Below are 14,564 nucleotides of genomic sequence, written 5' to 3' on the forward strand. Positions count from 1 at the left end.
ATGTCCAGGGAATGTTCCCGGGTTTGCTGGGAAGGCTTCCTGCATGGGTCTGTGTCTAACTCCAAGCGTAGTATAAAGTGAATATGAACTCCCACAGCTGATCTCCATATACTGTCGGCTACTACAGTATGTTATTGGGATGTTTGGCTGTGGGATGTTCAATCATACTCATTAGAGGACAAGTGTCCTCTGTGAGTTACTGTGTTTGGTCTTCGTGTTTCGTCACCCCTACTAACCTGTTTCTTGGCCCACGTTGCAGTGAGCAATCCTAAAGTCTCCCTCACGAATCTGGGAATTTAATACAATACTCTGTCAGGGGTGCGTAACTGGTGGCAGGGAAGTCAAACGCAGGAGAGCAGAACTTGGTAAATAGCCGGAGCCGTTTAATGTACATCACTACCGGCATACAAAAAATAACAAAACACATAGGCACAAGATCCGTCTCGCACCAGTCACAGAAAGCACACGTACTTACAATAAACAATTCCCGACAAGGACATGGGGGGGGGTGGAACAGAGGGAAAATATACAACATGTAATTAGGGAATTGAAACCAGGTGAGTGAAGACAAGACAAAACAATTGGAACAAGAAAAATGGATCGGTGATGGCTAGAAGGCCGGTGACGTCGACCGCCGAACACCGCCCGAACAAGGAGAGGAACCGACTTCGGTAGAAGTCATGACACAGTGAAATTCACAAAAAATGAAAAGGCAATGAGATGTCGTCGAGGACTACATTTAGATATTTAGCGACTATGTATTTTAGTTGAGGAGCTCAGTAGCAGACTGAGGATGGGGTCTGGAGAAGAAGTCATTGTGCTAGAGCAAGGGGTATTCAACTCATGCCCCTACGAGGTCCGGATCCTGCTGGTTTTCTACCTGTTAATTGCACCCGCCTGGTGTCCTTGTTCTAAATCGGTCCCAATGGGGGAAAATGCAGTGGAACTGGCTTCGACATCCAGAGTTGAGTTTGAGGGTCCTAGAAAGTCAGAGATCAATGGAGGTAGACGGGGTCTCTGACAGACATTATTCTCTTATGATGACATTGCTCGGGCTTCTTTTGACACTGGAAGGGCACTCTCTGTACAGTAGATATGGTTATGATTTCCATATTTGACTCCCATCCCTAGCACCTTTTATATTCTAAACAATTCAATGCACAATGCTTTATTTGCACGACAACCATTACATTTGTATCGCCATAGCAACAACATACAAGAGGAAAAAAAACATTTAGAAAATGTTTTGATAAACCCATGGAACACGTTTTATAAAACAAATTGGGCTGAAAGTGGGGAGGGTAAACAGTTCATCATCCTGTATTTGTGCAACTGGCTTTTTATTGCTTCTTGTTTGTTTCCTGAAACATATTGTATAACTATTTATGCGTATATTTTTCTGCTTGCCAATAACTTCTCTGTAAATATGAAGTTCATTGATACTGAAATATTTTGTTTTACAAAATTACACAATTTGTTAACATTATTCTTGTTAAAAGCTTATAGCTCTTTTCTCCAATGAGACATTTTTGATTGCTCTGTAGTAACACCAGTTAAATTTTCTTGCAGCGTTGCTACCGTGTGTGTTCTCCTTTAACGTGGATGACAAGAATGGGCTGAATTTCCATGGTTCGCTGGAGGACATGTTTGGATACTCAGTCCAGCAGTTTGAGAACAGTGAAGGGAAATGGTGAGTCAACTCATGTTATCCTCCACATAGTGATAGTTTTCTTTGAAATACTTAAGCTGCCCTTGATTTAGTTTGGTTCCATGGATGGAACCAATGGAATAGTCCCAAAGGTGTAAAAAGCAAACTCTGCCCATCTGGCACTCCAGGCAGGCTCAATGAAATGCTCAAAGTATTTAAGGGGAAATCCGTTTCTACATCCATTTTTTGACTTTTAATGGCATTCAAATTCCAATTCTCTTCAATGATGTTCAATTAGTAGCATTTCAAATTGGAATTGTTTACTTTCTGAATTGACTGGAATTTAAATGGAATTGACCCCAACCCTGACAGTAGTTTGGTTTCCTGTTAACAAGATGACTTCATCATTGAGATATCTTAAAATACTGACTGCATTACATGACTCATGGGTCCCTCCCTGTAACGTTGACTGTTTCTACTATTTCCAAACATCTTCACCAAAATCACAAAAAAAAGTTATTTGTAAGGCTGGTTTTATCTAGAACCCTTTACACAAGAACCGTTTTTGGAAGGAAGGGTTCTTTTGAATATTCTTTGGAAGTCAAGAAGGGTTCTGCATAGAACCATATAATACTTGGGTCTCGAGTGTCGGATACATTTTTACTCGGCCTTGGCTCGGTCTCGGACAATTTGTACTCGTCATTTCTTCTCGAGACCAGCAGAGGAAATCATACAGTTTAAACAGTTTCCATTCAATCAGCATATAAAACCACTTCGCCAGGCCAAATACCGTATGTACGCTCCTTTCGCGAAACATGACTATCTTATCGCCTATTAACCTGCGCTTCCTACTTTACTCGTAACATTACTGTTCTTTACTTTCGTTGAAAAACATCCTAAACCCTCGCGCTGGTCAGAATTTCCTTGGTTTGCTGGTGGGGAAGAGTGGGGGTGGTTGTTTGAAAGTTGCACGCTCACTATTAATAAGGGGAGACATAGGCACCAGAACGGATAATGCTACCAACAACCATAACCACATTGCTTACACAACCTATGGTAGCCTACAAAAACACAACCATTAGTCTAAGCATTTCCCAATCGAAATGTACAACTACTACTACCGTGATACTCAGTATAAAGCACTTCAATTCGGCAGGCAGACCGGTACACTGGTCGCCGGGTTATCGACTCGTCGTGCAGCCCAATCAGCCACTCAAAACGTTCTTGAGCGGTAACAAATCTGCTCAATTAGCTGATTTGCTTTCCATACACCCACTCCTTCGGACAAACCGGCTCATACTCCTGTCGCCATGTTGGGCTGCATCTACCCATACTTGACACAAAGTGATTGGTTGATTCCACTGTCACTCCAAAGTTCTGCCCTAATACAGTGGAATGGCGGAGGCCTTCTACCTAGCTTCTGATGGCGTGGCTAATGGCTGATTTAGCTAGCTATACTAAACAAAGATATAAACGCAACATGTAAAGTGTTGGTCGCATGATTTCATGAGCTGAAATAAAATTTCCCAGAAATGTTCCATACACACAAAAAGCTTATTTCTCTCAAATGTTTTTGTACAAATTTGTTTACATCCCTGTAAATGAGCATTTCTCAATTGGCAAGATAATCCATCGACCTGACAGGTGTGGCATATCAAGAAGCTGATTAAACGGCATGATCACTACACAGGTGCACCCTGTGCTGGAGACAGAAGGCCACTCTAAAATGTGCAGTTTTGTCACAAGTTTTGCAGGTGCTTGCAATTGGCATGCTGACTGCAGGAATGTCCAAAACAAATCAAATTTGATTTGTCACATACACATGGTTAGCAGATGTTAATGCGAGTGTAGCGAAATGCTTGTGCTTCTAGTTCTGACAATGCAGTAATAACCAACGAGTAATCTAACTAACAATTCCAAAACTACTACCTTATACACACAAGTGTAAAGGGATAAAGAATATGTACATAAAGATATATGAATGAGTGATGGTACAGAATGGCATAGGCAAGATGCAGTAGATGGTATTGAGTACAGTATATACATATGAGATGAGTATGTAAACAAAGAGGCATAGTTAAAGTGGCTAGTGATACATGTATTACATAAAGATGCAGTAGATGATATAGAGTACAGTATATACGTAGACATATGAGATGAATAATGTAGGGTATGTAAACATCATATTAAGTAGCATTGTTTAAAGTGGCTAGTGATATATTTTACATCAATTCCCATTATTAAAGTGGCTGGAGTTGAGTCAGTGTGTTGGCAGCAGCCACTCAATGTTAGTGGTGGCTGTTAAACAGTCTGATGGCCTTGAGATAGAAGCTGTTTTTCAGTCTCTCGGTCCCAGCTTTGATGCACCTGTACTGACCTCGCCTTCTGGATGATAGCGGGGTGAACAGGCAGTGGCTCGGGTGGTTGTTGTCCTTGATGATCTTTATGGCCTTCCTGTGACATCGGGTGGTGTAGGTGTCCTGGAGGGCAGGTAGTTTGCCCCCGGTGATGCGTTGTGCAGACCTCACTACCCTCTGGAGAGCCTTACGGTTGTGGGCGGAGCAGTTGCCGTACCAGGCGGTGATACAGCCCGACAGGATGCTCTCGATTGTGCATCTGTAGAAGTTTGTGAGTGCTTTTGGTGACAAGCCGAATTTCTTCAGCCTCCTGAGGTTGAAGAGGCGCTGCTGCGCCTTCTTCATGGTGCTGTCTGTGTGGGTGGACCAATTCAGTTTGTCTGTGATGTGTATGCCGAGGAACTTAAAACGTACTTCCCTCTCCACTACTGTTCCATCGATGTGGATAGGGGGGTGTTCCCTCTGCTGTTTCCTGAAGTCCACAATCATCTCCTTAGTTTTGTTGACGTTGAGTGTGAGGTTATTTTCCTGACACCACACTCCGAGGGCCCTCACCTCCTCCCTGTAGGCCGTCTCGTCGTTGTTGGTAATCAAGCCTACCACTGTTGTGTCGTCCACAAACTTGATGATTGAGTTGGAGGCGTGCGTGGCCACGCAGTCGTGGGTGAACAGGGAGTACAGGAGAGGGCTCAGAACGCACCCTTGTGGGGCCCCAGTGTTGAGGATCAGCGGGTCGGAGATGTTGTTACCTACCCTCACCACCTGGGAGCGGCCCATCAGGAAGTCCAGTACCCAGTTGCACAGGGCGGGGTCGAGACCCAGGGTCTCGAGCTTGATGACGAGCTTGGAGGGCACTATGGTGTTAAATGCTGAGCTGTAGTCAATGAACAGCATTCTCACATAGGTATTCCTCTTGTCCAGATGGGTTAGGGCAGTGTGCAGTGTTGTTGAGATTGCATCGTCTGTGGACCTATTTGGGCGGTAAGCAAATTGGAGTGGGTCTAGGGTGTCAGGTAGGGTGGAGGTGATATGGTCCTTGACTAGAGCTGTTGCCAGAGAATTGAATGTTTATTTCTCTATCATAAGCCGCCTCCAATGTCGTTTTAGAGAACTTGGCAGTACGTCCATGTGTAACCATGCCAGCTCAGGACCTCCACATCTGGCATCTTCACCAGATTGTCTGAGGCCAGCCATCCGGATAGCTGATTAAACTGAGGAGTATTTCTGTATGTATTAAAACCTAATTCTGATTGACTGGGCCTTGCTCCCCAGTGGCTGCGCCCCTGCCCAGTCCTGTGAAATCTAATAGATTAGGGACTAATGAATGTATTCATAATGACTGGTTTCCTTACATGAACTTTAACTCTGTAAAATCTTTAAAATTGTTGCATGTTGCGTTGATATTTTTGTTCAATATATTCCTTTTTCAACAAAAACTGAAGAGATTGAATCAGAACATAATTGAAAAGAACAATGTAATAATTATTATTATTATTATTAGACTAATAAGGCTGGTGGAACCATTCATAGAGGTTTCTAGGAAGAACCCTCCAAAGATAAAAGGGTTCTTGGTAGGACCCTTCATAGACGGTTCTTGGAAGTAACTTTAGATGTTAAAATGGTTCTCGGCAAAACCCTTCATAGAGGGTTCTAGGTAGAACCATATACAGGCTGTTCTTTGAAGATCCCTACATAGATGGTTCTATGTAGAACCCTCTGCAAAGGGTTCTACCCAGCACCAAAAAGGGTTCCCCAATGGGGACAAACTGAAGAACCCTGTATGATTCTACTTAGCACCTTTTTTTCTAAGAGTGTAGTCCTGTGGTCAAGACACTGGCTCAAATAAAGAGTCCCTCCCTCCATCCCTCCAAGTGTATCAGTTAGGCCTGCAGCTTAACACCGTCTGTCTCATAAAGAGCCCCCCCCTCCCTCCGCCTGTTAAGTGGAAACAACCCACCAGAGTATGCACCCAGTCTGCCAGTAAAGGCACCGTGAAACCACGCGTCTCTGGGCCCTCTCTTAATTGGTGAAGGAGCACATTTTTACATGCTAGTTAACTCAGTCTGTCTCCCTTTAGAGAAAGTTACAGTCCCCCACAGACAGCCGGTCCCTACACTACGCCACTAGAGGCTCATACATTGTGATCCCGGCCCCTAAATAACTAGCTCACTATCCCCCTTTTTGTCACATGCTAGTAAACTACATCTGCCTCATTTAGAGAAATCAACAGTCCACCTCAGACAGAGAGACAGCCGGTCTGTATAGTTCTCTACTGGAGTCCCTTACAGTGTGACCCTGGCCCCTAACTAACTAGCTCACTATCCCCATACATTCAGCTGGAATGGGCTTGTTAAGCTCATATGGGATCAGTTACGGTGATTTAGTCCTTCCCAATCAGCAGGAGCAACTGTGATGATGAACGATCCCAAAGCTTTCTCGTGTAGATAAGGCTCCTATAGGCCCAGTTACTCTCACTCATACACAGATACCATTGTGTAACGAGTGACGAGGGGTATATGTTCCGATATCCATACTGGCGTACCACTTTAAGGCATTTTCACACTGTGAATTTCACACAGTGATAATGTAAAGAAAGACCTGATAGTTCCAGTTGAATTATAATAACCAGATACCTATGTATACGATTGATGAAGATATGATCCTTCCATTATACATACTAGCATACCTTAGAATGCATGGCTATATCATAGCTTCATTCTAAGAAAAGTATGCTAGTAGTATGTATGTGTGGATATTAGAACAGAGCCTTATTTGGGTTGGTAATTCACAGAAACCTCCATTGGAGACAAAGGGAGAGAGAGAGATTGTGTCTCGATGCCTGTGTTACTTAACCTGGGTTACTGTAGATGTGAGGAGAGTTATCAATCACAGATGGCACGGCCCCAATTGAAGGCTCTCATTTAGAGTGAGTGCTGTCGCTGAAAGTGAGCCAGGCCCAGTGTGGATCAGGCACAGATGTTCTCTGTGCAGTGTGTCACTTAGCTGTGAGCTTTTGTGATGATGACTGCTTTCTCTCCCTCTGGTGGCTGTGATTCCAGAGAGCCGATTGTGTTCCCACTGGGTGCACCCTCTTTAGTTGATCAGCGGTCATTAGGAGAGTGGAATGTTAATTAGGCAAACTGTTTACGTGCTAGCAGATAACTAGCTCAGCTTAGCGTTATATCGTACCCACAAGATTTCGGGTGAGAGAGAACCAGCATTGGACCACACAGATTACACTCGCAACAACAGAGCCCAGCTAACAAGCTGTACTCCGATGTAAAAGCGTGAGTTACTCGCTCAGAAATACACAATGTTATGACGAGTAAACATAGTAGGGGTAAAGTGCTAAATTGTGTACTTGCCACTGCACAACAAGGATTTTAGATCATTTTTGTAATACATTTAAATGGCCTTTTTCGTGGGAAAACACAAAACCCAACGCTAGGTCATTGAGAGGAACTCTAGTTGTTGCTTTTATGTTTATGCTGGGTGGGTATGGAATACTAACCTCTTCCCCTGTTTCTGTCTTTAAAGGGTACTTATCGGTTCTCCCTTGGCCGGCCAGCCAGCCAAACGGACTGGAGATGTCTACAAATGCCCTGTGGATCGAGGACCAAACCCTAAATGTATCAAACTGGAGCTGCCTGGTAAGCCCTCCTTTACAGTGTGTGTATGTGTTTGCATATGTGGGTTGCATGGGATTGCTATTGATACTCCCTCTATTAGCTGCGTCTGAGTTGAGGTTTTAGCAACCAAACACACAGCCTCGCATCGTCCAGTGTGCTGGTCTGGGACTCCCTGCCTTGTGTGCTGGACAGGACGTGAGCCAAAGCAGCAGCACAGGAAGACACCACATAAACAGGATTTGAATGTCTCATCTCATTCACTCATAATTATATCATGCTAACCAGATAACCCGCATGCTGCCTCTGCTGCATGCGCGTCGTTCACCATCCCTCGGGGCTTCTGATGGCTCGATACTGAACAGGGTTGGGGGTCAATTCCATTTCAATAAAGTCGATTTAAGGAAGTGAACCCGAATTGACTGAATTGAAATGGAATTCACCCCCAACCCTGATACTGACTCACTCCCAAAAGGCAGGGTTGAGATGAATTAGGATTTATCAATTTAGTGGAACAAAAATCTATTCATTTTGGGGATGTATTCAAATTCTGCAACCCATTTTGTTGACATTATCTGTTGTTTGTTAAATATTTTGATGGTTTATGTATTGTTTATGTATTGTTTATGTATTGTTTATGTATTGTTTATATATATATACAGTTTCTTTTGTAATGTTCTCCGGTAAAATTCTACGAATATTTCTCCACCATACAATCTGGTGAAATACAGTGTGCGCCTGACAATGATTGTATTATACTACAGCTTGACAGGGCCGTGCGTTGTTCTGCAGTCACTGGACGTGACGTGAATTATGAGTACAGAGAGAGGACATTATGAGATTAGCCTGCATGATTCCCCATAAGACGTCTTTGAAAAATGCTTCTAGACAGAGAGCACATTTGAATTATACATGGAATGCCATTTAGCAGACCCTTTTTAGCCAAAGAGACTTACAACAGTGTACTCACATACATTTGAGTATTTGTGACCCCCAGTCGGAATTGAACCCACAACCCCGGTGTAGCCAGAGCCATTATCTTACAACCACACAGGACAAATTCAGCACACGCTGCTAACTATGCTACAGTATTTATGCTGGAATACAAAAGGTGCGTGTATGCTTTTACCGGTAAAGACGGTAGAAATAGCCCATAGCCTATGCATAATTATCTGAGGTAGATAAAATAGCTACATTTCAGTAGTGCACATCGTTAAAAATGAGGTCCGGAGAGTTCCATGGTTCTGGAAGGGTAGTCTGACTTTCTGCCTATGGGAAAATGGACAGAGGAATTTGACCAGCTGTTCTTTCTCTTCAAGGACTCTTTCTTTCTTTCACTGACTTTATTTATTTATTTCATATTTTCCCAGAAAACACAACAATTCCTAACTTACACGAAGTCAAGGATAACATGACCATGGGAACGACGCTGGTTACCAACCCTCAAGGAGGCTTTCTGGTAAGAGGCCATGTGGAAATCTAGATGTCAGCCCTGGACTGCAAGAGGCAGTACGGTTGTTACTATATGTAGAGCTGACACATATGTCACACAGTGGAGGCGGCTGAGGGGAGGACGGCTCATAATAATGGCTGGAAACGATCGAATGGAATGGGTTTGATGTCTTCGACGCCATTCCACGTACTCCAGCCATTACCACAAGCCCGTCCTCCCCAATTAAGGTGCCACCAACCTCCTGTGGCACACTCTCTCTCTGTCTCTCTCTCTGTGTCTCTGTCTCTCTGTCTAGAAGAATGGGTCTGAGTATTTATAATCATGACATAAGATATACATTACAAAGCCCGGATCTGACCAGATCTTTCCCCCTCTGCCACTTCACTGGGCTTGTACCTCACTGCTCATATAAGGGCTGTTGACTAGAGAGTCCTAGCCTATCAGATACTGTACTTCGGAGAGCCAGTTTACTCGTCAGAGTCCAGGTTAACCCAGTGTGTGTAGCGTTCATGTTCTCATGGTAACGTCAGCGCTGCTTCTTCAAAAAGTTTCAGGGTCCTAATGACCTTATTTCAGATTCCGCCGTGACGCGCGCGCGCGCGTGTGTGTGTGCTATTTTTGTCCAGGCTTGTGGTCCCCAGTACGGCTACATGTGTGGTCAGCAGACGTACATCTCTGGGGTATGTACCAACGTCAGCTCAACCTTCCAGGTACTCAACTCCATCGCCCCGGCCGTGCAAGGTACAGGACAACAAAACACACACACACACACACCGAGAACTACAGTCAGACCAGTGCTGCATGATCCCTCACCTTGGTGTTCCTTTTACATCCTACCCCAGACAGACCAGAGCAGAGCTTTCTCTCTCTACACCCCCCCCCCAACCCATTCCTCTCTTCACCCCCTAACCAACCAACCCCTCGAGCCACGTGGCCCAGAGAGAAACATCGCTTGTGTACATAAGAGCATTCCACTGAGTGTAAACTACTCTCCAGTCTCTTGCTGCCATGCATGCCCAAGTTAGGACAGATTTTGAGAGAGACTTGTAATCGCTGTCTTAACACTGCACATTGACAGCAAGAAGCCCAAACAGATATAATATTTGACTAAAACATCATCATTTCAAACCTTGTATACGATCACATTACAGTCTGTCTCTCTATTATGCAGAGGGGGGTTACTTTGGAACAGATTTCCAGAAGTTCAATCACTTGGAGCTGATTTGCTGGTGTTTTTATGGTATTTTATGGCCAACAAGAAGAACAAAAATTTGGTCAGAAAACTTTGGGGGGCCAAGTAAAATCACCCTGCAGGACACCAGTTGGGCAAACCCTGGTGTGGACTATTAAGCCTCAGTATAGATGAGACACAGCTTTCCACCTCTGTGTAGTCTCACTCTCAGACACTGTATTAGACATGCATTCTAAGCACATTATAGTGTAGTCTGTGGCTGTGTTCCGATATCCATTCTGGCATACTGTACCACTTAGAATGCATGTCCAATAGAATGCATGTCCTCTGCTTCATTCTCAGTCGTATTCTGAAGTAGTATACTATGGTAGTGTGGATATTGGAACAAGGCCTCTTTTTTTTTACCAGACTCAAGAGGGACTACTGTAGATGGGAGAGCTTCTGGGTATTGTAGTGTTCTCCCTCTCTTCACCTCTCTCCACTGCACAAACCAACTGTTTAATGCATTTATTGTATAAAAACTGTTGGCAACTGCGGCTTTAACAGTTTAAACATTGATGTACAAAACACATGTCTGTTTCCCCAACTAAATTCTACATTGCGTGTAGAATGTGCTATATTGGTTGTGTTACACAGATCATAACGGCCACATTATTTGAATCCCTCTTGTATTCCAGAGTGTGCCAAGGAGCTTGACATTGTCATGGTGCTTGACGGCTCCAATAGTATATGGCCATGGAACAGCATCATTGAGTTCCTGGTCAAGTTTCTGAAAAATATCGAAATTGGACCTAAACTGTCCCAGGTGATTTCTCCTTTCTGTATACTAGAGGGAAAAAATGGGTAACACTTTAGATGACGGTACCTGTCGAAGAACCCCGTAGAAGGACCCTTTAAGAACACAGTATCAACTCTGGGACATGACTGAGAGAGGGACAGAAGGGAGCGATGGACAGAGAAAAGAGGAGGGACACGGAATAGAGAGATGCCAGCAGCAATCAATTCGCTGTCTTTTAATGATGTAACAATATAATAATAATAGGTTGTTGCCTTGCCTTTGAGATACGATGATCATCTATTTATTACAGTCTCAGAACCACTGTTAAATCATCACTCATACTGTTATTAGTTTAAAAGTCCAAGGGCATTATGTGTTAAATAAAGGTTACTTAAAAATACTAATAAATGGGTTTTATGTGAATGGAGAGTCCTTTTTAGAATATCCCTGCCTCTGGAGAGGAGCTGGTTCACAGTGGTTTAGCTTAATGGTGAAATTACAGTTTTCCTCTGTGCTGCACTGGAAAATATTGTCCTACAAAGTGCTCCCTTTATAGATCCCATATTCCATAGCTGGATAAGTACCCATGCGTGCTATATAAAGAGAATGACATCACACTAGACTCACCAGACCAAACCACATGGCCTTCTTCACCAGACTGTCTCAGAGTGTTGGAGTGTTGGAGTGTGGGAGTGTGGGAGTGTGGGAGTGTTGGGAGTGTTGGGAGTGTTGGGAGTGTTGGAGTGTTGGAAGTGTGTGTTGGGGTGTTGGGAGTGTTGAAGTGTGGGAGTGTGGGAGTGTTGGGTGTTGGGAGTGTTGGAAGTGTGGGAGTGTTGGAGTGTTGGGAGTGTTGAAGTGTTTGGAGTGTGGGAGTGTTGGAGTGTTTGGAGTGTTGGAGTGTTGGAGTGTGGGAGTGTTGGAGTGTGGGAGTGTTGGAGTGTGGGAGTGTTGGGAGTGTTGGGAGTGTTGGGAGTGTTGGGAGTGTTGGGAGTGTTGGAGTGTTGGAGTGTTGGGAGTGTTGGGAGTGTTGGGAGTGTTGGGAGTGTGGGAGTGTTGGGAGTGGTGGGAGTGTTGGGAGTGTTGGAAGTGTTGGGAGTGTTGTTGGAGTGTGGGAGTGTTGGGAGTGTTGGGAGTGTTGGGAGTGTGGGAGTGTGTTGGGAGTGTTGGGGTTGGGAGTGTTGGGAGTGTTGGGAGTGTTGGGAGTGTTGGAGTGTTGGGAGTGTTGAAGTGTTTGGAGTGTGTGTTGGGAGTGTTGGAGTGTGGGAGTGTTGGAGTGTTGGAGTGTTGGGAGTGTTGGGAGTGTTGGGAGTGTTGAGAGTGTTGGAGTGTTGGGAGTGTTGAGAGTGTTGGGAGTGTTGGAGTGTTGGGAGTGTTGGAAGTGTGGGAGTGTTGGGGTGTTGGGAGTGTTGAAGTGTTTGGAGTGTGGGAGTGTTGGAGTGTTGGAGTTTGGGAGTGTTGGGAGTGTGGGAGTGTTGGAGTGTGGGAGTGTTGGAGTGTTGGGAGTGTTGGAGTGTGGGAGTGTGGGAGTGTTGGAGTGTTGGAGTGTGGGAGTGTTGGAGTGTGGGAGTGTTGGGGTGTTGGGAGTGTTGAAGTGTTTGAGTTGGGAGTGTTGGAGTGTGTGGAGGTGTGGGAGTGTTGGGAGTGTTGGGAGTGTGGGAGTGTTGGAGTGTTGGAGTGTGGGAGTGTTGGAGTGTGGGAGTGTGGGAGTGTGGGAGTGTGGGAGTGTGGGAGTGTGGGAGTGTTGGGAGTGTGTGGGAGTGTGGGAGTGTTGGAGTGTGGAGTTGGAGTGTTGGAGTGTTGAAGTGTGGGAGTGTTGAAGTGTTGAAGTGTTGGAGTGTTGGGGTGTTGGAGTGTGTTTGAAGTGTGGGAGTGTTGGAGTGTTGGAGTGTGGGAGTGTTGAAGTGTGGGAGTGTTGGAGTGTTGGAGTGTGGGAGTGTGGGAGTGTTGGGGTGTTGGGAGTGTTGGGGAGTGTGGGAGTGTTGGAGTGTTGGGAGTGTTGGAGTGTGGGAGTGTGGGAGTGTGGGAGTGTTGGGGTGTGGGGGTGTGGGAGTGTTGAAGTGTTGAAGTGTGGGAGTGTTGGAGTGTGGGAGTGTTGGAGTGTTGGAGTGTGGGAGTGTTGGAGTGTTGAAGTGTGGGAGTGTTGGAGTGTTGGAGTGTGTGGGAGTGTTGGAGTGTTGGAGTGTGGGAGTGTTGGAGTGTTGAAGTGTGGGAGTGTTGGAGTGTTGGAGTGTGGGAGTGTTGGGGTGTTGGGAGTGTTGAAGTGTTTGGAGTGTGGGAGTGGGAGTGTGAAGTGGGAGTGTTGGAGTGTGGGAGTGTGGGAGTGTTGGGAGTGTGGGAGTGTGGGAGTGTGGGAGTGTGTGGGAGTGTGGGAGTGTTGGAGTGTGGGAGTGTGGGAGTGTTGAAGTGTGTGGGAGTGTTGAAGTGTGGAAGTGTGGGAGTGTTGGGGTGTTGGAGTGTTTGAAGTGTGGGAGTGTGGGAGTGTTGGAGTGTGGGAGTGTTGAAGTGTGGGAGTGTTGGAGTGTGGGAGTGTGGGAGTGTTGGGGTGTTGGGAGTGTTGGGAGTGTTGGAGTGTGGGAGTGTTGGAGTGTTGGGAGTGTTGGAGTGTGGGAGTGTGGGAGTGTGGGAGTGTTGGAGTGTGGGAGTGTTGGGGTGTGGGAGTGTTGAAGTGTGGGAGTGTTGAAGTGTGGGAGTGTTGAAGTGTTGGAGTGTGGGAGTGTTGGAGTGTTGGAGTGTTGGAGTGTTGGAGTGTTGAAGTGTGGGAGTGTGGGAGTGTTGGAGTGTTGGAGTGTTGGAGTGTTGGAGTGTTGGGAGTGTTGGGAGTGTGGGAGTGTTGGAGTGTTGGAGTGTTGAAGTGTGGGAGTGTTGAAGTGTGGGAGTGTTGGAGTGTTGGAGTGTGGGAGTGTTGGAGTGTTGAAGTGTGGGAGTGTTGGAGTGTTGGGAGTGTTGAAGTGTTTGGAGTGTGGGAGTGTTGGGAGTGTTGGAGTGTTGGAGTGTGGGAGTGTTGGAGTGTGGGAGTGTGGGAGTGTGGGAGTGTTGGGAGTGTTGAAGTGTGGGAGTGTTGAAGTGTGGAAGTGTGGGAGTGTTGGGGTGTTGGAGTGTTTGAAGTGTGGGAGTGTGGGAGTGTTGGAGTGTGGGAGTGTTGAAGTGTGGGAGTGTTGGAGTGTGGGAGTGTGGGAGTGTTGGGGTGTTGGGGTGTTGGGAGTGTTGGGAGTGTTGGAGTGTGGGAGTGTTGGAGTGTTGGGAGTGTTGGAGTGTGGGAGTGTGGGAGTGTTGGAGTGTGGGAGTGTTGGGGTGTGGGAGTGTTGAAGTGTGGGAGTGTTGAAGTGTGGGAGTGTTGAAGTGTGGGAGTGTGGGAGGTTGGAGTGTGGGAGTGTTGGAGTGTTGGAGTGTGGGAGTGTTGGAGTGTTGAAGTGTGGGAGTGTGGGAGTGTTGGAGTGTTGGAGTGTTGGAGTGTTGGGAGTGTGGGAGTGTTGGAGTGTTGGAGTGTGGGAGTGTTGAAGTGTGGGAGTG

General features: G+C 45.8%; 1 protein-coding gene across 3 annotated transcripts in view; it reads left to right on the forward strand.

Annotated features, from left to right (window-relative positions):
• Positions 1-14,564, forward strand: part of LOC112219683 (integrin alpha-1) — an 81,169-nt gene that overhangs the window by 35,100 nt on the left and 31,505 nt on the right. For 2 of the 3 annotated variants that reach the window (XM_024381163.2, XM_024381162.2), the window contains exons 2-6: positions 1,570-1,690; positions 7,543-7,655; positions 9,002-9,090; positions 9,711-9,825; positions 10,954-11,081. In XM_024381163.2, coding sequence (XP_024236931.1) covers positions 1,570-1,690; positions 7,543-7,655; positions 9,002-9,090; positions 9,711-9,825; positions 10,954-11,081 — 566 coding nt within the window. Of the gene's footprint in view, positions 1-1,569; positions 1,691-7,180; positions 7,293-7,542; positions 7,656-9,001; positions 9,091-9,710; positions 9,826-10,953; positions 11,082-14,564 lie in introns of those variants that run through there. The other variant, XM_024381164.2, reaches the window with a different exon arrangement.

Source organism: Oncorhynchus tshawytscha, linkage group LG20, assembly GCF_018296145.1.
Source record: "Oncorhynchus tshawytscha isolate Ot180627B linkage group LG20, Otsh_v2.0, whole genome shotgun sequence".
In the NCBI taxonomy this organism is placed as follows: domain Eukaryota; kingdom Metazoa; phylum Chordata; class Actinopteri; order Salmoniformes; family Salmonidae; genus Oncorhynchus; species Oncorhynchus tshawytscha.